General features: G+C 41.0%; 1 protein-coding gene across 1 annotated transcript in view; it reads right to left on the bottom strand.

The window, feature by feature from the left end:
* Nucleotides 1-353: 353 nt before the first annotated feature.
* The window catches only part of LOC133444843 (zinc finger protein AEBP2-like), a 35,023-nt gene continuing 9,055 nt past the window's right edge, over nucleotides 354-26,321 (bottom strand). The window contains exons 4-10 of the mRNA XM_061722744.1: nucleotides 26,021-26,231; nucleotides 25,841-25,879; nucleotides 23,831-23,955; nucleotides 16,705-16,772; nucleotides 4,265-4,378; nucleotides 2,929-2,958; nucleotides 354-1,113 (exon numbers count right to left, since the gene is read on the bottom strand). Of these exons, the coding sequence (XP_061578728.1) occupies nucleotides 1,107-1,113; nucleotides 2,929-2,958; nucleotides 4,265-4,378; nucleotides 16,705-16,772; nucleotides 23,831-23,955; nucleotides 25,841-25,879; nucleotides 26,021-26,231 (594 nt within the window). The 3' untranslated portion in view covers nucleotides 354-1,106. The remainder of the gene's footprint in view (nucleotides 1,114-2,928; nucleotides 2,959-4,264; nucleotides 4,379-16,704; nucleotides 16,773-23,830; nucleotides 23,956-25,840; nucleotides 25,880-26,020; nucleotides 26,232-26,321) is intronic.

The following is a 26,321-nucleotide window of genomic DNA, read 5'->3' as shown; positions in this document are numbered from 1 at the left end:
GCATGTTCATCAGCAGCTGCGACCGGCGAGGGCTCTGCCCTGCTGACCCGGGCATCGCCTCGCCTGCAGCATGCGCCGACGCTGTTCATCTAATGGATACCAACACGCCCCCCCCAAAAAAAAAAACAACCTTCTAGAGTGAATTCACCATCATCCCACAACAGCAACAATCAGAATCAAGAGCATCTGTTTTTTTCCCCCATTTTATTACAAACACAATATTTCATTTCTTAAGAAAGAAAAAAAAGGGGAAGCACAAAACAAAATACAAAACTCAACAAAAGAATCTACTTAAATAGTGGTAATGCAAATTTACCATAACAACTCCAACATACTGATTCCCTGGAATAAACAGGTCTGGGATTTCAACTTTCACTGGCTGTTGAAATGTCAGTCGTTCATTGTATTTGAAGTTTGTACTGTGTATTGTCTACACACTGGCTTAGGTCAAGAGCTACACAGTAGTGTCCTAGTGAACTATTGCCCCAGTAACAGTTGAAATTGTCTTTACTACATGTCGACCTCACACTTTATCGTCATACACAGTTGCATTGCATTCTGAGTATAAATAGAATAACCGGTTAATATGACATGTACAGCATAATTACAACTAGTCATTTCCTAATATAGTTACAAGAAACAGTTTACACATTATTATCATCATCATCATTATCATCACAGTAAATGTGGTTCTCTTCAAAACCGTCACAAAAGTCCACATGACACCAGCATTGTCCATGGTATAAAAATAAGTTAGAAATCTGGATAAATATTTTACACTAAACAGTTTAAAATAAAATACACTGGGTTATCTGTCGAGCTTACACAAAATGTTTTACACTGTTGGGCGTCAGGCTTGTTTGAAAAACAAAATAATAAACACCCCAAATAAATCAAAAAGAATCAGTACAATTTTTTTGAAAAAACTATTTTCTTAAAGCCACGTACAAAACAAAAGGGAAAAAGAAGAAGAGCTGCACCATATCATACCCAGTTTCACTTCCTTTTGATCATCATTTTACTTCCTCCCTTCAGGCGAGACAGACGAGGAACGTCCTATCCATCATACAGATAAACCTTCTAGTATCAAGTCCATGGACGACTTCTCACAGGCTGAGCATGAAGACAGGAGACAGACAGAAGCAGAAAATCACTTGTTCTCACGTCTTGCTTATTGCTGAGATAACAGCTTTTATGCTGGATGTTCAGATATTGAGCTGACTTCCCTGACAGACTTCTCACTGCCCCAAACAACTGTCGTCAATCAATGGATGAATAAATAATGTAAAAATAATAACCTAAAGTTTGAGTGGGACTGCATGAGGATGCATTTTACACAGAAAGTACATTTTTAAATGATGAATAAACCACGAAGATGCATCTTCACAAAAGAGTTGCACACATTTGATTTTATGTTCTTTATACTTTAATACAGAAACCCACATTACGGTGTGTAACGTGTTACAGGTCAGTGTGCTTTATGATGCAACCCAGAGGGAGCCTGAATGAAAACACCAATATTTACTGCTTTTCAGTAGACGATATCAAAGTTTGAAGACAGTGTCTTGTGTTCGTGGGTGCCAGATTAGTAAAAAAAAAAAAAGACAACTTACAGCGAAAAGACTGGAGAGAGGCAATTATCAAAAATGTTGCAGGGCACACTTATATCAGGTAAGTTATTAAAAAACATGCATGTACAGTTATGTGTATAACAAACCATGTGGTGGTTATCGTGCCCGTCTAATCAGAAATGACATCAGCAATAAGGGTAATGGCTGAACCACTGACTGAGCGTGCAGGTCAGCTAGTCCGCCTCCGTCAGGGTTCATTTCTTACGGGTAGCACTCACGGTGCCGGTGATTAATTCAACGTATGTACTCACACTAGGTCACCGGTGTGAGTTTTATTCATATCATGTTCCTGTGTAACTTTTAAAACTAGTTAAGTGAGGGCTGCTAAGGCTGCACCCAGCCTCCAGCTAAGCCCCGCCCACCAGAATACATCATCCCGTTTATCATCTTATCCAGGTGAATCTTGTGCATTCTTGGTCATTTATAGTCACTAGTGCTGTCCCAACGGCATTTTCAAAACATCGGTATCGGCCAAAAAAGTATCGGGACATACCTAGTTATTAATGTTTTTAATATATATTAAATCGTTTTATATATTGTTGCATTTAACGTCACTTCCGGCCGGCGGCGACGAAGTAAGCGAAACTAACATGGTTTACATGTTTGAATTGTGAAATTTTATATCTGTTCATGTTCATTAAGCTGCTGCTATTCATTTCATGCCATTCAGAATATTGCACTAAGGTTAAGTCAAAAAGTATTTTAATTTTCTTGTGTTTGTGAGTTTGACTGGAAAACTCACAAACTTTGAAGTTAAATGTATTTATTTTTGTTGCACTATTCTGCACTTTTTGTTTTAGTTTACACTTTCATGTTTTTACATTTTGTGGCACCAGAGCTGATAAGCTGTGTTGAAATATGTCCATGTTGTTCTCCAATGGACAATAAAAGAAACTTGGGATAATTTAGTTTTAGCCCTCTTTTTTTCCTTTTTTTTTAATATATATATAATTAAAATGTATCTGATTGGGAAAAAGTATGGGAAATGTATCGGGAGCCAAAAAAAGTGATCTGATCGGGAAAAATCGGGATCGGCAGATAGTCAAACTCAAGTAATCGGGATCAGATCGGGAGCTGAAAAATCCTGACCGGGACAACCCTAATAGTCACATAAATTAGTTTTGTGTTTATTATGTGATTTTGTCAGCCACGTAAGAAAAACTAAATGACACGTCAGATCAACCACACTGAAGAAAAGACATGTATCATTTTAATGCGTATGAATATGAATATATGTGAATCTTATATGTACAATATAACTTTTGTTTAAAATAGACATGTTAAAGCAGTTCCTTACCTACGCTTCAGCCGCTTTTGAGGAAGCGCTCTGAAAATGCAGATAAATTCTGTGAGATGCTGGTGCCAGAACAAAATACTGTATATTTAAGTCCAGTTCAGTAAAACAGGACTTCAGCATGGCAACATTGTTGAAATTATATATCCCTTACTTCTCGCCAGTCTCGTTCTGTCCATCCCATCTACATGCTCAGGGATGCACTTACTGCCACAGGCAGCGACCACAACATTTGTTTGGGAATTTCATGCACTGGGACAACCTTGACATAAATTGGCTGGGTGCTGACGGCTATATTCAACTATGAAACCGGAGTCTAGCAGCAGCCCCTGCAGTTACTGAGCCTTCAGGTCTAATTAAAATCAGTCAGCCTGTGCGCTGATTAGTGCACTTGTGTGCCATGTATCTCTGCTAGAATGACCAGTCTGTTATTTTAGGCACATTGTTCTTCTTTCAGTATTCATTTTAAGTCATTTATGACGCTCACTGCTGCAAAGTAAGCCTTATATTCTCATCTCAGTGATGAGTGAGCTGTTGTTTTGCATAGCTGCACCAAATTGTATTAATATTTAACATTTTTATGCTCGGTGGTATGCACTGCACTTGAGAGGGAAAAAAAAAGGATGAGATCAAGGTGATTTCTGCTATAAAATTGAAAACAAAAACATCACATGGAATTAATATTCTGTTCTCATAACTGTCAGCTGACTTAGTTTACGTTAGTAAAACTCAGAAACCGTCTTTGTTATGGATGCTATGTAATATAATCAGGCTTGCACCTGAATCCTTTGACCAGGTTGTACATTTGAGGGCTGATTCTCAACTGGAGGGTCGGGACCCAGACGGGGGTCGTGAACCTTAGTCTCAGGGAAAAGTAAAGCTTGTTTTGGAAGTACATCTCAGCTGTTTTTTTTTATTTTGTGTTTGTGTATGACATCACTGTACAACGTGAGGCTGAAACTGCATCTGTACATCCAATACATTTTCCTCAATCCCAGGTTGCAGCGTGTCAATAAGGGGTGATGGCGGTCCCGGAGCCGGACCAGTTGAGAACATGATTTCTCTGCACCGAGTTTGCTAAAAATCAAGAATTGGTGCCACCTGCTGGAAGGAAGCAAGTGGGCGTCTGCGCAGTCTGGCAGTGCAACATGCACACAAGAGGTAAAACCTTGAACACACTCTTGTCCCCCTTTAATGTGTCACGTGATGAATCCTCCAAATAATTAGATGGCATCTTCAAACAGAAATGTCATGCTCTGTCATAAGAGTACTGCAGGATTCCCCACTCTCGTGTGTGTGGAAATGCACAACGGGGCTGCTTGCTTCATCACACACTCACCGGTAGATGTTTGGGTCTAATGACATGGCTGTGTCCTGTGGTAGCTTGGATAAATGCACCACTTTAGTCTTCAGCTGAGGTCGCTCGGCTTCGTTCACCCACACGTCAGGTAGTCTGCAACACACACATGCAGAGAGAGGACATCTGGTCAGGCCTCGAGGAAGAGGGAGAGGACGGAGGGGATGGAGTGGGAGTAGGCAGCGGGATGGGAACTATAGACTCCCGAGTCCAGTGCACATGTTAACAACTTCCTGTGAACACCAAGTACATTTGTATAAGTAATGTGGCCTTGACCACAGCCCTCAAACCCTGCAACTAACACACAAACCAGTGCACGTACAATCGTACACGCACTAGGGAGACTACTGGCCCTGCTCGTGTATGATCCAACTCTGAGTCTGCATATGTGATAAATCAACAAACAGTTGATTTACCCCCCCCCCCCCCCCCAGAAACAGCTGCGTGATCCCGTAATGAAAGGTGAGAGTCTGCAAAGCACCGTCATAGTGAGCCAAGGTGCAGAGAAAAAAGAGACAAAGAGCTTCGCAAGTCGACCGCGCTTCCCCCTCCTTCCTCCAGCCCCCACCTCCCTGTCTACACCCCCAGCATTCCCCCGTCACAACGTGCGTCATCACTGGAGCCCCCAGAGACACACACACACACACACACACTCTCTCTCTCTCTCTCTCAGACACACACACACACACACACACGCGCACTGCAGGCTGCAGTAAGTCAAGCAGGCAGCCGCCCAGCTAAAATCACTCATTCACACGACTAGTGGGGCTATTCAGCGGGATGGTGTGCAGGTAGCGCTGCATGCTCCGCTCAGTGGAAGGTAGAGGTAGAAAAGCAAATGTGATATAAATCCAAAAGGCAGAAAAAAAAACAAAAAAAAAAAACAGAACCAGCTGTCAGGGAGGAAAGAAGAAAAAAATAAATAAAGTGGCTCATGCTAAAGCAAGGTGCTTAAGCAGTTGCAAGTACTTTATGGCACATATGGTCAAGTGTCCATAAAAGGCACTTCAGTACATACAATAAACTTCTCATCAGTGCTATAATTCCACCAGATGTCAATCCTGGTGTGAAATTTAACGGGTCAGAAATTATGCAGCTGAGATTTTCACTACTGCAACAGACTTGAAAGAAATGTGTGCAGTGACAAAATTAGACTGAATATCAAGTTACACATGAAAGGGAAGAAGGAACCCGCAGTGAGAAACGTGCCCAAATGCACGTGGGACTTGTAATTATTAAAAGGTACAGCAGTATCTGGAAGATAAATCTGCAAAAAACAGAAAACATGGTGACTTTTAGTTGAAGATTTTAACACTTGTGAAAACACAGTGCGATACTAAGACTTTCTGTTTTGGATTGTGTCTGTGTGCTGCGATGATGGAGAGACAACCGAGGAGGGTGAGAAGAGTCAGCAGGGACAAGACAAGAAACAGACCGCTGGAAAGCAGATTTAAAGTTTAGGGAAGCCTTCAGCTGGCATCTTAATCCAAAGCAAACCTCAAATGACAGAGCAGGACCTGCAGAGTGTAACATATGCAGTAAACAGTGATGTGTGATGTGCGTGCACTCTGCAGAGTCACAGTGAACATGTCACAGCGAATATGCTGTTGTGCTGATGAGTTGTCGTATTTTATTGTCTGAAAAACGTGTGTGTGGGGGGGTGCTGTTGCACTGACGCTCATGCACACCAACGTGTTCATATACTGTACGTCATGCACACGCAAATCTGCAAAAACTCAAAATCTTACCAGGAATATTTGTCTTATTTTTAGTGAAAATGTCAAATTTTTAGTCAAAAAAATCTCATGACACTTAAAACAAGAGACATTACCAGAAAAATAACTTATTTGACAATTTTAAGAGTTTTTTGCAGTGTATTATCAAAGACCTAAGACAAAAAAAAAAATCCACAAAATACAGACAAACGGCTTTGTTATATTTTCCAGAAGAGACTGCTCTTTGGCGTGCGTCTTTATGAGCTCTAAATGTATAGCTGGAGTGGGGCCTGTGCTGGGAGAGCCACTGGGGGTGCCTGCCAGTCTGAACCCCAATCTTCCACCCTGAATTAATGGCTGGTTCCAGGCCTGGAGGCTCAGTGTTGACAGGAGCAATATGTTCACCATCAACCAGCAAGTGCATATTAAACTGTTAAAACCAGCTTCATATGGGACTCTGCAGGGATGACGGCAGGGGTTCGATGTTCTTCTAAACCATATGGCTCCGTATAGGCAGGCTGAGATGGCTTTTTTTAAAGAAAAAAAGAATGACTGCAGCGTTTATAGCGAGCGTGCACAACAGAAGTACAAAAATAACAAACAATTACTCACCATTATGATAACAATCAAAAATTGCTCGAGGGTTGGACAAAGCTTGTTGGAAATAATGCTGACAATAATGAAAAAGGGGAGGAAAAAAAAATCCTTTTAGTTTTTAAAGTTGTTTCCAGTGCACAATTAAGTCTCCCCTGCACAATCAGATATGCTGGAGACTGGGCTATAGTTGAATAACTAATCCTTTGCTGGATAAACCTGCTGTGACTGCTGCTCACATTCGTCATGTTTCCATTAAGCTAATGCAATGTACGCTTAAAAGTTATGCACCATTTATATCCGTCTAGAGCTGCATAATTATTACCACTGGTAGCCAACTCATGTGTGATACCTTACGTGGTCGTCTTGGAATACTCTTATTTTTTTTAGGAGGGCGGAAAAACAAAAGTATTGATAGAAGAACCTCATCATTCAGTACATTTAGGAAGTTATCTGACCTCCAGTTTTCGTGACATCATTTTTACTGAACCAAGATTAAATTCAAGTTCAACATACTTAGTTGAGGCCCAAAGGGAAGTGAATGAGCCAGACCAGCTGAAGCCCAGACCATGATACCGCTACCACAGGCTTTAACAGTTAGCACTCTCATCTGGACGCGTCCCTCACTCTGGAAGAGGCTCAATCTGGAATCATTTGGCCACATGATCTTTTTCTCCATCGCTTCAGTCTAATCTTTATTCTTGCAAGCAATTTGAGGTCATTTCCCTGATTATCCTCACTGATTAGTGGTTTTCTAAAAGGCTACACATCTGCTTCCTACCAATAGAAGGGTGTTAACTATTTCCCTTGTTAAATCCAGGTGGTGACCTTTTCGGGCCAACCGTGTACCTGATGTGTGGAAAATAAATAACGTCTTATTTTGTAAGAGACCATCAAGCTTTTGAACGATATACTTAAAAAAGACCCGCGGAAGATCGCACAAACAATTTTTATTTGCGTAGCCCTTTTAAACAAGCAGGGTTTTACAAAAGTCCTTCACAATTAAAAAGAAATAAAAACACAGGCAATAAAAATAATAAGACATAAAAAATAACAACGCTGTAGCTTATTCAACTCGACATGCCAGGCTGGATCCAGTGGCTGGAGACGTTCTCTGTAAGCCCCCGTGTGCTCAAGTATTTGTTACCCCGGAGCAATTAACAGCGTGTAGGGGAATCCATTTACCCATCCATCAAGTATTACACAGCAATTATGACTGTGCCCGTCTCTCCCAGGCTTCCCACTTTTCTTCTGCTTCTTCCTCAGTGAACCGCGGGTGAATGGCGTTCAGAGAGGCTCATGTTAATCAGTCACTCATTAATCTAAATGGAGTTAATGAGTGCCAGTCAGAATGTGAGTGGGTTGCTTCAGCATTAATAGGCATGGCTTCCCACATTTACACAGCTAATCATTTACTCAGTGGCTGAGAAACAAACACGCGGGCGGGCACACGCACACAGCGTAGCCCTCATTGTCGGCCCCCAGTGTTAAAAGTTACGACACTTGATGGTTAACTAAATGAGCATAATATTACCTGTCACTTAGGACATTACACCAAGTTCTTTCTTCAACCTCAAGAGGTCAAGGTCAAGAGGGATTGGACCATTCTGAAGGTCTTAGAAGACAAACGTGCTGCAGCAGAACCTGACCCCACTAACACAAGGGTACGCCCTCTGCTACAGCGGGTCAGAAAAGCTCTGCAGCTCCTTTCTTCAGTATTTTAAGAATCTAAAATAGCTCCCATCGAGGCTGCCACACACATTTCACCCAGTTAGGAATCTTCCTGAAAAAGATGCACCTGGACTAAAAGACTAAATATTGGATTCAGTCTCACAAACACAAACTCACCCCGAATGATCAAATTTATGACTCTGTGTTTTTATTTCCATATCCTCTGATATGTTCTTGGATGAGTGAAGATGCTGCACTGTTGTCTGGGAGACGCAGCTTCAGTCCTTCAGTGTGACATCTGGGGTATTTAGCCACCAAGTGGATTTACCGTATTTTCTGGACTATAAGCCGCTACTTTTTTCATAGGTTTTCAACCATGCGGCTTATACAAAGGTGCGGCTATTCTGTGGATTTTTCTTCCACCGCTCGGGCGCTCTAACCGGAATTAGAATCAAAACTAAGACAAAATAAATGCAAAGAAGAATACGCTACTTCTTCTTTAGCAGATAGAAGTAGGTAGAAGCAGATTTCAAACAGATAAATAGATAAATAAATACTGGTTATTTTCTCTTGGTTTTGTCCAGTTTTAATCAGCAAAGTTGCTGCCGTGTTAAAAGACACTGTTAGGAAAGGATCTATTTAGGTACAAACATGTACATCATTTACAGTTCAAAATCCTTCTGTACATGTAGTAAATATCTAATCTAACAACATAAATATTTGCGGCTTGCATATCTTTTTTTTTTTAAATAGAGCGGGTGCGGCTTATATACGGGTGCGGCTTATAGTCCAGAAAATACGGTAATTAAAAAATTTTCAGCAAGAAATAAATACAACTTTTGGATAGATTAAGCTTATTTGTTCATTTCTAAATGCGAGATGCTTTTCATTTGGTCAATTATTATTTCTGACCCGTCTGATCAGAAGGTCTGATGTCCTCCAATCCTGAACAGTATAGAAAATGGATGGATAACTGACTTTTACAAGGAAATTATGAAACCACCATTGCAGTTTAAGACACCAGTGTGTATATTTGCTTTGCACTATTTCATCAGTCGACTATGTGCATTAATAACCAGAGCACGCCCTCTGCTATGGGGCAAATGCATGACTCAGCAGTGTTTAATTCTCTTCTGCTTCTTAATTCTGCTTCTCTCGCTCCCACAGACATATTTGTTCCCTCTCTGATTTTTTTCAATTTCCTCCAGTTTGTATCTGCTTGATTCTTTGCCTCCTCCATTCTGCCTATGTACTCCTAGTGTCACCATCAATCTCTGCCTCATCTGAGAAGTCTTTGCTGATCCCCAAACTGCATCTTTTTCTTCACCCCCACTCGTGCATTATTTCTCTCTACAAAACATTCAACTCCCACATGCACGGCCGGAGAGGATTGTAGAATCTGAAATGGAAAAATGCAAGACGAGGAGGAAGGGTTGCAGCATCCGTCAGCAGAACCCTGAAACGTGAGAAGGTTTTGCTACATAATGTTCACAAGAGGCTGTTTGATATTAAATAGTGGATTATCCTGTTTCCTTATTACTTTTCCTCTTTTTCGTGGGATTTTCAAACTCTTATTTGATCTTACTCTATTCCCTATCCGTTTTCTTCATTCATCTCCTTTCCATTTTAGACATCTTTTTCCTCATTTCCCCAAACCCATTTGCCATTTTTTCCTTTACCTTTCATTCCTCCTCTTTTTGCTCTCTGACCATCTTCTGAAACGATGCCGTCAGACCCTGTAACGGGGTGTGGGGGAGCGAGAGCGACTATGGTGGGAGCTTCTCTGGAGCAGGAACCCTACTGAGTAGGAATGGGCGATATTTTACCGTTCACGATTTACCGTCAAAAAAAATTCCTCACGATAAGAATTTTTCATCTCGCGGTAAAAACGATACATTCCCGTTTATGATGTTTTTGTGTAAAGCTGATTTATGGTTCTGCGTTAAATCCACGCACAACGTACGTGAAGCAAGGAAGGAAGGAAGGAAGGGAAAAAAGAAGGAAGAAAGAAAGGAAGGAAGGAAGGAAGGAAAGGGGAGAAGGAAGGGAGAAAAAAACAAGGAAAGGAGGAAGGCAGGGAGAAAAGAGGAAGGGAAGAAGGAAGAAGAGAGCAGGTGGAAAGAAGGAAGGAAGGGAAGAAAGGAAGGAAATGAGCCTGAAAGAAAGAAAGAAAAAAAGAAAGAAAGAAAGAAATGAGCCAGAAAGAAAGAAAGAAAAAAGGATAAATTCCCATTGATGACGTTTTTGTGTAACAAACATGGCGGATCTGAGAACAAGATAGATTTATAGTTGAAAAGGTGGAGTTGAATTGGTATTTTTTTTATCGTCATTTTTATCGTTATCGGGATAAATGCCAGAAATTATCGTCATACATTTTTTAGTCCATACCGCCCATCCCTACTCCTGAGAATCACCGTGCTCCGTCGAGCTCTCTCATTAAGAGTACGGTGCTAAAAAACTGCCCGTCCTTCTGCACAACTGCTTTACTGCGCTGGGGCTTAGTGGTTCCAATGTTCATCTCCAATGAGCTGAACCCTGGGAGGCCGTGCGGGGACGAGGAGTGTATCAGGTGAGGACTGGAAGAAGTGGTTCACGTCTCATTGGGCTAATCGTGATTTTAAAGAGCGAGTCAAGCCAATGACTGCTTCACTGTACTGTGACTGACAAGTGTGCCTTCAGCTGAAATTCATAGCAAAGAGACAGAAAAGAAAAAAATCTTTGGATGCTAATCCACCTTTTAAAAGATGTCAGCTTCCGATGTTTGTTTATGTAAAGCCAGACGGAGACGGACGTTTGAACGGTCGAATCCTCTCTCGCCTTTATCAGAGCTGCCGGCATGAATGAGAGCAAGTATATGGCAGATAACCGTGGCTAATGCGCTCTGCTCTTCTGAGGAGAGCACTACACCTTTAAACAGAGAAGCTGCTATGACATGGACTACAGGGGACCAAGATTCTTCATAACAGCCTTCCATGACGACTACTTTATCAGTCAAGTGAGAAACATTTACAGCGAGTCCAGGTGTGACGGAAAATCACATGGTGTGTACATAAATGCATCCCTGCTTGTCATAAAGACTGTTTTTGTTTTCCGTTTTTTGCAATTGGACAAAACGCCAAAATAGTCAACATAACTGACCGTAAATATGTCAGCGTGAATGATCTGCGTTAGCGCGTCAGATCTAAATAAGAAAATAAATAATTGACCATTTTTACCCCATTTTCACAGGATTAAAATTATCTGGGGACCTGCTGTGATTTGTAATAAAATCGAGGAAATTTGTGAATTAAATCGCGTCAAATTCACCACGTCTGTGATTTGTAAAGTAAAAAGTTCCACCACAAGTTACCTACCCTATTTCATCAAACACCGAGGTCATAAGATCATTTTAATCCTCTCTGAATGCATGTGTCACTTATTCAATGATGTGCAGGTTGGAATCTTAAAAAAAAAAAAAAAAAACCCTCTTCGCCTTTTCTGTCTTTTTCCCTGCATCATTTTGGTAATAACAGTGCATAGTGAGATATATTACAACGTACACCTATATCCTCCCCATGTAGTGTAATGATCTGATATTTTTAGCTGATAAACAAAGAAATTAATCAACATTAAGCTTTACAGGAAGTCCAGATCAGCAGAAGAGCGACAGTGAGATGATGACATCACGCAGTAAGTAAGCCTTTGTGTCTAATCAGATGCTTTTAAATCAATATTCACATTTAATGTTAAATAAAAGGTTATTATTTAATAAAATGCAAATCCTCAATGTTACTTCCAGGATCAATGCCTGTAAATCACGGTAAAACACAGACTTCCAATACGGATGTGGGGCGTACTTTCAGAACTACGGCAGGTCCACAGGTAATATTAGTCCACTGCGAATAGGACGTATAATAACTGCATTGCTGCATCTGGTAACGAAGACAGGGACTCTCTGGAACAGAAAAAAAAAAGGAAAAGGAAAAGGCTCTCACACGATCTTCTTAAGTGTGGGAATATTTTATTAATGATTCGGGGGTCTGCAGACTAGGCAAGATGCAGTTATCATATCACACTAGTACCACAGCGATGCATGAACATCTACCCCGGAGCACTTTGTCAAGCTGGCAACAAAACACTAAGTTCTGTTAACTTGTTGGTCCCTTTGCCACATGGGAACGTTGAATTATCAAACACTGACATGCAGTTTGATTTTAGCAGTTATGGAACATTGTGTTAGTCGTAGGGGTGTAACGATACACACGTTCTTACGGAAATGTTTCCATACAGGGCCGCCGGTACGGTGCAGATGTGCACCGATCCGAATACAATGTTTAACAGTAGCTAGTTTTGCCACAGAGAATATTACTTCAAATCTGAGTTCCCACATGGACATCTTAAAGGTATTGTGACATCATTTTTAACATGCTTTTAACACTATTAAAAGTCTTGGCCAACATCCCTCAAATGTGTCTAAAAGAGTGTAACAAAAAAAACTTCACTCTAGTAATCTTTTCCTGGCTTTTTATTACAGTGTTTTTTTGCGCCGTGAAAAACGCTTCCTTTACCCCCTTTCCTGTCAATCATTGCTCCGCTCCTCCTCCAAACCTCCTCCAACCCAGCCATGCGCTCACAGCGGCGTCGGAGCGACAGGCGAAGCATGCACGGAAAAGCAGGAGGGCGAACCACAGCAAACAATAAAAATAAAGGCATGCAAGCAGCAGTGTCCCCTTATCTTAAGTCCAGTCAGTGGCCGCGGGTCTTCTTAGCAGTTTTCCTCCGGTGATTAGAACAAAAGACGCTCTAAACAGCTCCGTGTTAAGCCTCATTTATGGTTCCGCGTTAAATCGACGCAGAGCCTACGCCGTAGGGTCAGCGTACGGTGCGTGTCGCCGCGTAACCCTACGCCGTAGGCTCTGCGTCGGTGTAACGCGGAACCATAAATCAGCCTTTATGGTGCCCTGGAGAGGAGAGGAGGCAGGGAGCTGGGTGGAGGGGGCGGTGATTTAGCGGGCCCTGACGTCACGGCCCGCCACCAAACCAGGTGCGCCGTTTTTGCACAGTTATGCGGAAAATCCCAGAAAGCACACAATACACTGAATGTTAAAAGTTCGTTGTTTTTTGGGTGTAATTGATGTCAAGACACCCAACAAAACACAAAAAAATCAAGAAAAATGTGTTTTTCATGTCACAATCCCTTTAAGTGGTAGACTGGTAGTTTGTGGAGTCTCATGTTTTCTTTTTTCCTGCTAGCAGACGTCATGGCTGATCCAAACAAAAAGCTGGAGCTTGAAGACCATCCCTTATCTTTAAGGTCTCCTGTTTGGGAACACTTCGGTTTCCCGGTGAAAAGCAACAACGGACAAAGATAAGATGATAAGCAGACGTTGTTTACCAGCAGTCGGGCATGTTTCTGGCAACACGTCAGACCTCATAACGCATTTGAAACGGCACTCCGGGATAATGAATATTGCTGCCGAGGAAAGAAACCAGCACCGTGTCAATGCAGCTACCTTTTGTATTTAAACAAACTCTTGCCAGTAATTCAGATCAGGCTAAAGTTATAACTAATGCCGTTGGTGTTTTTATAGCTGTGGATCTGCGACGTGCGTCAGTTGTGGAGAACACAGGTTTTAAACACGTTTTATATTGTTTAATTTGAGAATATTTATTGGAGGATTTGGTAATAGATTTAAGCAGTATTCTATTTTTATTCCTACTTCATATATATTTATTTTTTAATGTTTCATTTCAGAAAATGTATAAACCGTTGTTTGCCAAAGATGAAAATTAAATGAAAAGAAACTTGTAAGTTTTGTTTTTTCCCTTTACTCTACCGAAAATGAACCGAACCGTGACATCAAAACCGAGGTGCGTACCGAACCGTGATTTCTGTGTACCGTTACACCCCTAGCTAGTCATGTTAAATGCGCCACTATAACTAACATTAAGCAAAGTCTAAAGCTGTTACCAGTCCTGCTGCATCATTTTGCATGAATAGTCTCAGATTTTATTTCAGTTTGGAAAGATTTTTGAGTAATGCTCTACAGCGCAATGTTGAACTGTTTAATATATATTGAAATGTTGAGGTATTGAAATGAAGGAGAGTGAGACATATATTATAAGTAATGCACAATTTCAAAGTTCTATAGGATTGTGTTGCTCTTAAAATAAATAAACCCAAAAACATGTCCGCTGCTATTCTGCAGTTGTCTTTTATTTGCACTTAATTTTTATTTCTGTGTTGTCCTCGAGTGACTTTCATTTTTCTTTTTATTGGATGATACATGTAACTTCTGAATGCGCTATCCTGCAGGAGTGTGGTCATCTCACTTGATTTCATATTGAAGATATTTTTGAGGCGCACTGAAATGTTAATGAATTAATAATTGAAACTATCAATGACTGTTTTGATGAACAGATTGTGAAAATAGTTACATTTGTTGTGCGTCACCGCTGCAGGTGAACACTGAGAAGACCAAAGAGCTGGTCGTGGACGACCTCGCCTCCCCCAATCAAAATCAGGCACACTGCGGTGGACAGTGTGGACTCCTACAAGTACAGGACCTGGGTGTCCACACTGATGATAAACTGGACAGGTCCAAAAAACACTGATGTTCTGGTTAAGGAAGGACAGAGTAGACTCAGGTCATGTAACATCTGCAGACCCATGCTGCAGATGTTCCACCAAATCCACGGTAGGCCAGTGCCATCATCTCTTTACGCTGAACGGTTCTGGGGCAGCGGGATTACAGTGGCCGACACTAACCGGCTCAACAAGCTCCTAAGGAGAGCTAGTGGGTCTGAAGCCGGGCTCCGTGGCAGAGATGCCAGAGAGGAGAACACTGAGGAAACTCTCAGTATTCCTAACAACCCGCCTCACCCCCTTCATGCCATGCTGGTATCCTACCGGAGCACATTCAGCTGTCGACTGACACGACCAAGGAGCAGCACGGGACGCCACAGGAGCCCCTTTCTTCCTGTGGTTATCACCAGAGGTGTCAAAAGTATTCACATTCATTACTCAGGTAGAAGTATAGATACTAGAGTTTAAAAATACTCCTGTAGAAGTTGAAGTATCAACTCAAGTTTTTTACTCAAGTAAAAAAGTACTGGTTTCAAAACTACTTAAAGTGTAAAAGTAAACGTACGGTAATGTAAGGGGGAAAAAAGCCCTTAAGTACAAAAGCCATTGAAAATGAATGCATCTTAGTATAATGTAAATATATTAAAGAACCATATATGTGTACTATTGAGCATTAACATGTGTTTCAGAGAGCAGAAGATATGATGACTAGTTGCCTATAAGTATAAATGGTACAAAAAGTCAAACTTCAGAGGCATGTTATCATTTATCCTAACCTTTATTGGAATGTACATCCAAGTTTAGTTGCAGGAATCTGAGGGCGACGGATCTAAGAACAAAACTGGACAAGAACATCTGAAACAACCACAACCAAATTCACTCTATCCGGATGGAGCAATTTAACTGGATAGTTTTTTTTTTAAAGGCCGAAATGAAATAGAGTAACAAGGCTGTTTTTAAAATGTAAGGAGTAAAAAGTACAGAGAATTGCGTGAAAATGTAAGGAGTAAAAGTAAAAAGTCGTCTGAAAAATAATTACTCCAGTGAAGTATAGATAACCAAAATTTCTACTTAAGTAAGGTAACGAAGTATTTGTACTTCGTTACTTGACACCTGTGGCTATCACACTGTAAAAGTCTTCCCCGTTCAGCAAGGAGGAAGAGCCTGTGAACTTGGACTTCTTACATCAATGTGCAATAATAACTTCTAACACAATTCTGTATCCATACTCGAGCCTCATCTCCAACACTCTGCACTAACAGAGTTACTATTTTATTTGATCATATGTGGACATACATACCTTCAGAACATACAACATCCATCTTTGGGGCTTGGGTCAAGCCCCAAAGATGGTAACCTTATACACCACTTTGGGCCCCTGAGCAAGGCCCTTTCCTCTAATTACTCCCTAGGCGCCGGAATAAAGGCAGCCTACTGCTACTAGTCTGGCTAGTGATGGGTTAAAAAGCAGAGGACACATTTCAGTGCGTTTCCATGTATACTGAGGAATAAAGTAATTATTATTATTACCTTATATTTACACAAGTTTTATTAATGTCGTACAAATGTGTTTATCTGACTTGATTTACTTTAGAATATTTTATTTTAACTTACATGTGTACATTTATTTAAATTCTGGTATTGTAATTCTGTCCTCTTGCATTCTTTCCCTTGTGATTAATAAAGTTGTATGATCTCATGTTCTCTACTACAGCAGTTTAAAAAAATCCCCGTGCACAATCTGCAGAATCTCATGTTAATGATCTAAAATCAACTGTAATGAGATTTTATTTAGGTAAAACATAAGGCTTAAGGCTATTTTATTTTTAAGGCTAAGTTGAGTAAGAAGGTTCATTTTAGGAGAAGGTTTGACTCACATGTCTTCAGGTGTCCAGTGAAGAAGTACCTTCACCTTTCCAGATCCCTCTTTCCTTTTGGCGAGAACCTGCACAGACAGTCGATCAAAAGCACAGACTGAGTGATCCCTCTGATGAATAACTGCGCTCCGAGCTTCCAGCATCCACAGTAGCAAGACACGACACTACTTAACACTCACGGAGCTCACGGAGATTTTTTAAGGAGCTATACTACAAATTTAAACTATCACATTCAGATAAATGTTAAGAGGATCTGGACTTCCCTGAGAGCCAGGGAGAAAGACATGAGGCACACGGTGAGCCGGTATCATCATAAACATGTCAACACCAAATCCTTCAGTGCTTTAGGCAGGAATGGATTTAGGAGATTGTTGCCCACTTTCATTTTTTTTTTTTTGCTGTAATCTGCCACGTTGTGTTCTTTTTTTGTCAGGACTCTTGGTTTAAACTGCTGAACTCCCAACACAATCACACGACTTGAAGGCTTCTCTCCTTATGAAAATACCGTTGAAACAATACCAGGTTTCCTGAATGGCTGGCGCTTTATAAGTTAAGTATAACATTTCATCTATCATGCTGTGTTGGTTTATAGTAAAAGTGGTCTGGAATTCACAAATATTGTCAGAGGGTGACAAGAAGGCTAGAAAAATAACCAGGAGTGTCAAAAATAGCCAAAGATATAACCTCTTACGTCAATGACTTTTTTTCCTTTTTTTTTTTCAGCGCGTCTGTTTTTAGGGAAGTCAATGAGCTCACATGTGAAGAACTTGAATATCTTAAAATATTTTTGTGACCCCGGGGATTTGCTGCAGCACTGAAGGAAAGTGGTTTTAGGACAGGAGGAGAGATGAGATTTCACTAACACCAGAGGCACCAAGACCCAGAATTATCCTATTAAATTGTTTTAAAAAGGAGGAGAGTATATCGTGCTTACAATCATTTTATAGCGTGAGCACAAGTGTCTGCACAACTGTGTGCTTAACACAAAAAAGCAGCAAAGTTGGATTCATGACAGTTGCAGTTTTGTGATAAAAGTGTGCGCAAATTAAACCCGAGATGGAAAGGAGGACAGTTGCTCAACAACTGCAAGTATGAGTGTTGAAACTGAGAAAAAAAATATTTGCACAGATTTCAGAAGCACTACTGATGTGAAACCCCTTCGTATATTTATTTAAAAAAGGGGGAAAGAAGAAGCTGCTTTATCTCCCTGCTGAGCCTGTGATCTCTTATATTAGCTTTTACATACTGTATGATGTCAGTGGTTCGGTGATGTCAGGGCTCTTCTCTCACTTTTCTTTTTGAAACTCATTTTAATAAGCATCACATGTTGATTTTTAATGAGTGCACTATTAAGTGTATTGTTCTTTTGGTTTTGTACAACGGTGTGCTGAAAAATCCTGTATCTGTACACTACAAAATAATTGTGAAAATACCCATCTTTAGATGAAGTCCACCTTTATAAATGTATTTATTGACACAAAGAAGAATTTTCAGAGACGACGAGAAAGCAAAAGTCAATCCCCTGGCTCAGTGTTCCCCGTACAAACGTGTGGAGCCCTTAAGGTTAGACTGAGTACACCAGCTCGCTGCTTTGCTGCCCTTCCAATTAGAAAGTGCATAGCTGTTATCTTTGTACACTCAGGCTCCTCCAGGACGGGCTTTTTTTTGTTGGTTTTTTAAGTAACAAACCAAGACTGGAAAGGGGCCATGACCATGTTTGTAAGAGCTGAAGAAAAAGAAGTGGACTTGTGCTTAAAGCGGCAAGAAGTGATTTGTGAGCTGAGTGGTTTGATGATGGCAGTTTGTGCATTAAAGCACAGATCTTAATCCTCCATAAACCCCAGAGAGGAAAATAAAATAAAAGGGAGAGGGAGCAGGAGTGCACAGGGAGTGAACAGTGGATATTAGTGTGGCTCCAAAACATGGCAGTGAAAAATGCGGGAGCAAAGCCAGGGGAGGGGAAGACTGCTAAAACTGGGTGCCTGTCTCGAGTCAGGGGGGGTCAGGCTGTGGATGACGCAGATTGGTGCAATAACAAAAATATCCCATGGTAAACATGACTGAGTTGCTGTCGAGGGTCAGCGGGCCCAGTGGCCGAGCCGTGCGGAGCCCCCGCAGCTTCTGCTCCTTCCCTCCGGCCGGGGAGGGTCCGCTGGGGCCCGGGGTCTGGCACCGTCACCGCAGTCCCGCACCACAATCCTCCAGAGGGTTAAGAGAAACACAACGTATGCCCAACTGGTCAGATCTCTTTCCGATTCCATGACCCTGAACCTAATTTAACCTCTCTCCCTGATCCTCTTACTCCATTTCTTACTCCCCGACCCATCGGTACATGTGGATAAAAACGATAAAGGAAGAAGAGCCGGTTACTTCTCTTAACGTCTCCTCAGGTTTTATTTTCTCTTTCTTTTTGTCCCTGTTATTATTGGCTGCTTGCTGAGCGGTTACGGTTTGTAGAGGCTGATTAGAAATTAGTTGCAGAGTAAGAAAGTAGCAAATATAAAGGTGAGGTCAACACCAATTACTATTGAACATGAGGTATAACACTATATTTGTCTTAATTTGTGCTTCATCTTTAATGCCTGTTGGAAGTTTATTAAATACAGATAATAGAGGCACAATTTCACTTTTCATTTCTTTAAGTTCTTTTGAGTCAAGTAAGGCAAATATTACAGCTTTAAAAAAGGGAGATAAGCATTGATTACATTCACATGAAAATATGTTTTGTTATTTGAGACCATAGACCTTTCCTCTTCTGATTTCTAATGTATATATTTATTCATCCAAATGTCCTTGACTAAAAATGCATATTCTTTCAGTAGGTAAACTAGTGGCAACAGGATGCAGTCGAATGGTACATCAAATGGACGACAAGCACAGCACAATACAGGCAACTTCTGTCTGCTTTTTCCCCACACAGCGGAATCGCACATGAAAAATCTCAGAAGAACCACGGCTACAATCAGGCAACTTTTCAAGAAAGTCAGAAGAATTAATGACTGAATAATACGCTGAATGTAACTGGAGATTATGTTGACAAATGAGAGCAAATGTTTGTGCAGCGTGGCAGCAAAAGGAGATTAGGAAGTAGATGATTATTCCCCCTGCCCCACCATTTGTTGTTAGGGTCAGGGTGCCCCCTGGTGGATATGCAGGTGAATAGCAGATGCCAGTCTTTTTATTTTCATCGGTTTTCTTTTTTTATTGTCTTCCTCTGTAAATTTCAGTTACTATAAAATGTATTTCAATACTGATAATTAACAAAAATAACTTTTTTTTTTATTTTCCCCTTTGGGAGTTCTCAGACATGCTCATGCTATAAGGATAAAACAAACTTCACATCTCACAATAATGCTCTGGGTTAAAGGGAGGAGCAAGCACATATGTATACAGTTTTGTGATTAAAAAAAAACAAAACAGAGAAAACAGAATCAAGCTTTAGTGGTATTTCCACAGGTTCAAGGGAAGGGCATAGAGAGTAAAAAAAATGACCATTTTAAACAGTCACTCCGATGCCCCCTATTGAAACAAAAGAATAAATGCTCAAAGATAATGCATCCAACGATTTCAACATTTTATGTGGTGAAATAATTAACTTACATCAGAATATCTGCATCCGTCATCAAAAAGACAGTCTTTTATTTCAGATTGAATATTCAAGACGTATAAACCAGAAAAAAAAAAAAATGCCCAATTTGTTTCAGGGAGTGGATGTTTTTAGGTTAATTTGATTTGGAGCTCCTGAGATAGAAAATGATGTTCTCAGTGTTCAGAGTAGTAATTGTGTTCCCAGAAACACTGTAATTTTGGTGTTGCATGGTCCTGTGGGTCGGACTAGTATGCATAAATTAGTTTTATAATCCAAACACCTGTAAATGCAACAGCTGCAGGAACAGCTTCATGACAAGTTCAGTCCACATGTTCAGTCTGTCTCTGCTGCGAAAACGTTCCAATGAAGGAAAATCTACAGTTCTACATGTTAAGAGCAGTCCATGAATGATTAAAAAGAAATAACTTGTAATTTGGTTAGTTTTGATGAAGAAAACGTTTAACTGTTTATGTAACAGTTGGTTTGAAATAAACCCAATATTTCATTTCCATTAGCTTTTTTCCCCTCACAAACGAACCATATCAGAGTGAAGGAGCCGTCCTTGCTGAGCTGCCATTGTTCTCCGTTGGCAATATCCAGGGATTGCATCAGTGTTTGATAACGCACGCACACAGCATGCCGACGTTAAGTAATCATCATCTAACAGGATTGGCATTGGTAGGAACGATCTGTTCCACAGAGCCCTGTCCTGTTCCTACCGTCCTACCATGAAATTATAGAACGAGACGTATTCAGTCAGGTCTCACAGTTCCTTCCTGACAACTACCTGTTTGATCCGCATCAGTCTGGCTTTAGGCAGGGCCACTCAACTTAATCTGTTACCGAGTCACTACAGGCTCCCGGATCCACTGGTCTATCCTCAGTAGGGGCCGATACTGCCCTCATATACTCTTACTCGCAAAAATTCTCCGATACCACGTACCGATACTTCATTGTTGTTTTAGTTACTGGTTAGCGCCGCTAGGGGGAGATGTTGAGCCGCCCCGCGGCTCCCCGGGTCAGTCTGCAGCCTGGCTGAGCAGCAGCAGCAGAGCTGCTGCTCTGTAGCTGTAGCAGCTGATCCATGTTTCAGTTTGTTCTATCTTCCTTAATTATACAAACTGGACGGTTGAGTATTACCCTTATTCACAGGGAACTTTATTAAACAATCCACGTAACTCACAGTACAACATAAACAATCCCATTGTTACATTCCGGTTAGCCGCGTTAGCCGCGCCGACCGCCCGCAGTCTGTCTTGCTTTTGTCGTCGTCCCTTATTTTGAAATATGTCCACACTGCTGACATCCCGCTGGCATTAATTGTCGCTATCTTGCCTGAAACGGCGCTGCCAGTCTCACCCACGGGCACCACTCTCGGTTAGCCGCCTAGCGGGATTGTTTATGTTCTTCTTCTTCTTCTTCTCTGTTTTTTTGGCGGCTCGCAACCAACTTTAAGGCGCATACCGCCACCTACTGTACAAGAGTGTGTAACATAATTTCATTTAGCCTGTTTTTTAAATTCTATTTGATAGTTTATGTTGTTTCACACGGACGGCTTCAGGTGAAGCACCGCTCATGCGCAGTTGACGTACCTGCGATGAGACTAAAGCGCGGAGGAAAGCCCCGCCGAGTTTTGTTTAAAATTGAATTTCTGTTGCAAATAAAACCTGTCTTCCAATTCATTGCATTTTTCATTGCATTTTTAGCCTAGTTATTTTTGTGGTAGAAGTATCGGATCGGTACTCGGTATCGGCAAGTACACAAATTAAAGTACTCGTACTCGGTGTGAAAAAAATGGTATCGGGACATCCCTAATCCTCAGTCCTCATACTTCTTTCTGTCCGCTGCCTTTGACACAATCAACCACCACATCCTCCTCAAAGCTCTCAAAGTTTGGCATTTCAGGATCTCTCTTGTGGTTCATGTCTTACCTCGCAGGAAGATCCTTCAGAGTATCATGGCAAGGACGAGTGTCCAAATCGCATGAGCTGGCAACAGGAGTGCCACAGGGATCAGTGCTTGGCCCTCTTCTCTTTTCACTGTACACCATCTCACTAGGTGAAATCATCAGCTCTCATGGCCCCTCTTACCACTGCTATGCTGATGACACCCAGCTCTTCCTTTCCTTCCCACCTGGCGACATGGCCGTCTCAATGTGAATATCAGCCTGTCTTTCTGATATCTGCATGGACGAAGGACCGCCACCTTCAGCTAAATCTGTCCAAGACTGAGCTTATCGTCTGTCCAGCGAGTCATTCCTCACCTCCTCAGATAAGTGTTCAGTTGGACTCCATCACACTTGTGTCCACGTCTTCTGCTAGGAATCTTGGTGTCATGCAAGACAGCCAGCTGACCTTTAAGGACCATGTTGCTGATTTGCTCTGTACAACATCAGGAAAATCAGACCCGACCTGACAGAACATACGACACAGCTCCAGGTTCAGGCTCTAGTCATGTCACGCATCGACTACTGTAATTCCTTGTTGGTCGGCCTTCCTGGGTGCTCAGTTAAACTTCTGCAGATGATCCAGAATGCAGCAGCACGTCTGGTCCTCAACCAGCCCAAGAGAGCTCATGTCACTCTGCAGCTCATCTCCCTGCACTGGCTTCCAGTTGCAACATCAAGTTCAAAGCTCTGCTTCTGGCTTACCAAACAATTACCCAAATGGCTCTTGCTGACTTTCACTGCTTCATCCACAGCTACACTCCCCCTATCTTCACTCCCTCATATACCAAACCCTACCAAACTCTGTCCGATCTGCAGGGTCCGTACCTACTTTTAAGAGCAAGCTAAAGACTCACTTCATCAAGGAGCATTTCTGTATCTAGTAAACGTCTCTGCTCATGAAAATGAGTTAGATTTGTCCAGCTCTTTGCACGACTCAGCACTAAGAAAGATGCATGCACTTATGACAAGATGGTATTATGATGGTGAATTTAGGACCAAGTTTTGCTGAATAAAGGGACTATTGTGTTGGGTGGGAAGGGAACCAAAAGAAAATAATCTAGAACTGGCATGGCAGCACCTGGTATGACCAGCACTTATCCATGCTGGACCCTCCCATGTGATTTCTGGCTTGTGTTTTCTCAGATGTAAGTCACTTTGGATAAAGTAGTACTGGTAGTAGCTGTAGTCCATCTCTCCTTTGATTTGGATCCGTTACTACCTCCACAGGCAAAGGAAGGGTGCAACAAAAAAACAAAAAAACAGCCCAGCTATTCCACGTTGGGGTTGTTGGCATTCAAAACGAGGCAGATATTAGTCAAGACGATGCACATTGAAAGCTGTTGGAGGGTTACTGCACTTCTCTCTCTTCACCCCTCAGTACAAACAGCTAGATACCAATTAACAAATGCCATTTATTAAGCACAATGACTAACATAAAGCAAAGGTCTGATCATGTTCACTTTGTACAGAAGAATGACATGTTTTCCAACATCTTTGCTCCTACACCACCCCCCCTCTGTGTTTAAACTCACTCGAATGTAAAGAGTCAGACAGAAGGGTAAGAAGACTTGTACCGGTGAAGCACGTACCGTACTGTGGAAGACAACACTGTGGCCATTACCCACACTTTCGATGTGGGTGGCGAGGTTGAGGCAGATGGCCCGGTGGCGAATAGCATCCATGGTTTGGACATCAAAGAAGTCGTGGGGCCTTGCTGCAGGGGCAGGAAGACAGACTTAAATGAAAAACACGTTTAAAAGACAAAGACAAAACAGTATCTAAGTTCCATGGCTTTATGTGACTATTACATGTATATCAGGATTAACTAATCACTGAGAAATTATAATTTGTAAGAAAATGTAAGCTAAGAAAACAAAAAAAAAAACAAAAAAAAAACCTGAACTACTTAATAATTCTTGCTAAAGTGTGGTGTGAACAAGTGTATCACTGTAAATATTAAACTTAGACAAAATAGACTAAATATAGTATTCATTTAAAGCATTTTCACAAATGTGTCATTTGGGCTCAATAACTAAACAAGTAAAATGTGCTATTACAACGTACAGATGACGATTTCACATGAGGGTTCTGAACAGGATTTTCATTGAGATATATTTTTTAAACCAACCCATCTAGGATAAACTTTCTACCATTTGAGTCTTTATCATTGCAAACTTCTGATTCTCCATCATTTATCCGACCATGATTGGTCTTTTCTTTTAAAAATCCAAACATGTTGTATTACCATTCTTCGACAATTACCAAGAGTTTCAGAATACATGCCAATTATGTGTTATGTGTATAGGTGGAAAAAACAAAATACAATTAAAATTGATCATTAATGTTGACTTAAAATTACAGACAATAATATTTAAAGCATAATCTTCAACCTCACAACTGAACTTCTTATTTTTAAGATGGTAACTCAGTTAATGTAGCTGCACAAAACTATCCAAGCAATGAAGACAGACAACTATCAGAGTGGTTGCTGCCAGAACATTAACTTAGGCTAAATTTCAATATGACACAACTTGCATCTTATAAACACAATGAAATCATTTTTGAGAATTCATAATTACGTCAATTAACGAACTAATGCATTTAGAATTTTGTACTTTGAGATGGAGGTTGGCAATGACGCCAAATATGCTACATTTCCAGCTAACAAATTTAAGTTAATTTATTGAATAAGTCAAATTGTAACCTTTTTGATTAATGGAGATCTGTAGGGATGTCCCGATCACATTTTTTTTTTTGCTCGTTCCAGACAGAGTCCACCTCTGATACTTTTGCAATCCACAAAAATGGAAGAAAAGAGGCGGCTCTGTCCTTTCCAGTCCACCAATTCCCAAACTGCAAACAGCAGGAGCTGCTGCAGCCCTCCATTCACTGTCCAGTTAGAAATATTTCAAAATCAGCCAAAATGTTGCCAACTCCTAGTAAGGACATTCATATTGGCTTTACACTTTTTACATAATTGTAGTGGACAATGTAGAAGGGAGGGATAAAGTCCACACAAAATTTGAAAAAAGTCGCTAGATTTGTCAGTAGTGGCTTTGGCTTTAAAAAAAAGTCACCAGCAGGGTTTGAAAACTTTATAAATATAGTATACAGTTGGCAACACTGAGGTCAGCTCGCTAGCTACAGCGGTTCCTCTCGGTTGAAGGTTACACCTGCTCCCCACCTGACATAAATCTTAATTGTTAACTGTGAAACTTAATGATAAATAATAAATAAATGAATAAAATCCGGTCCTGATTTGGAAACCACATTATCAGGACATCACTAGAGATAGGTTGTTTAGTAACAGTAGATATATATTGGCATCATACCACCCATCAAAAAAATAAGAATAGAAATTCATATTTCACACATTCTAGATCAAAACCCTCTCCTCATACTTAATCCCCTGCTGTTTTCTTTAAAAGTGTACAAACAGCAAAAAGGGCTCCTTCTGTATCTGAAGCACAAACAAAACCAAGGAGCCATCCATCAACTTCAACCTGAGCAAAGACGCTCTGGCAAAAGAAACTTAAAATCGACAAAAACAAAAATAAAATGTTCTCTAAAATTCAGAACACAGCTTGGAGAAGTTATACGTCTAGCAGCTTGTGCAGATGTCTGTGATCCAGCTTTTCCTGTACCAGAAGATAAGAGAAAATGGGGATAAAAATCACGCACTTCAGCACAACTCTAGCTCAGAAACTCATTCACAGTGTAATCCGCTTCAACAGAGAAAACAGAACATTACCATGAGAAGAATTTAGAAATGACATTACTTGGCGTGCCTTTCTGATACGTACGTAGCGTACACCTGCGCTTGATCTTGAGCTTCTTCCTCTTGTTCATTCCAGCTTTGGAGGGAGACTCCTCCTTGAGTTTGGACTGGCTGGACATTTTAGAGGAGCTCTGCTGGCTGAAGTGGCTGGGGACATGGCGGGCCAGGCCGCCCTGGGAAGCAAAGCTGGCCGTGCAGCCACCAACCACACACTGGAAAAGATGGGAAGAGAAAGAGGTAGTGCCGTCAAGCTATTTAAAAAAAATAGAGGGATTAATTAAGATCTGTATTTAATTAATCTA

Source organism: Cololabis saira, chromosome 5 (genome assembly GCF_033807715.1).
Source record: "Cololabis saira isolate AMF1-May2022 chromosome 5, fColSai1.1, whole genome shotgun sequence".
In the NCBI taxonomy this organism is placed as follows: domain Eukaryota; kingdom Metazoa; phylum Chordata; class Actinopteri; order Beloniformes; family Belonidae; genus Cololabis; species Cololabis saira.
This window is presented reverse-complemented; position numbering and strand designations above follow the sequence as displayed.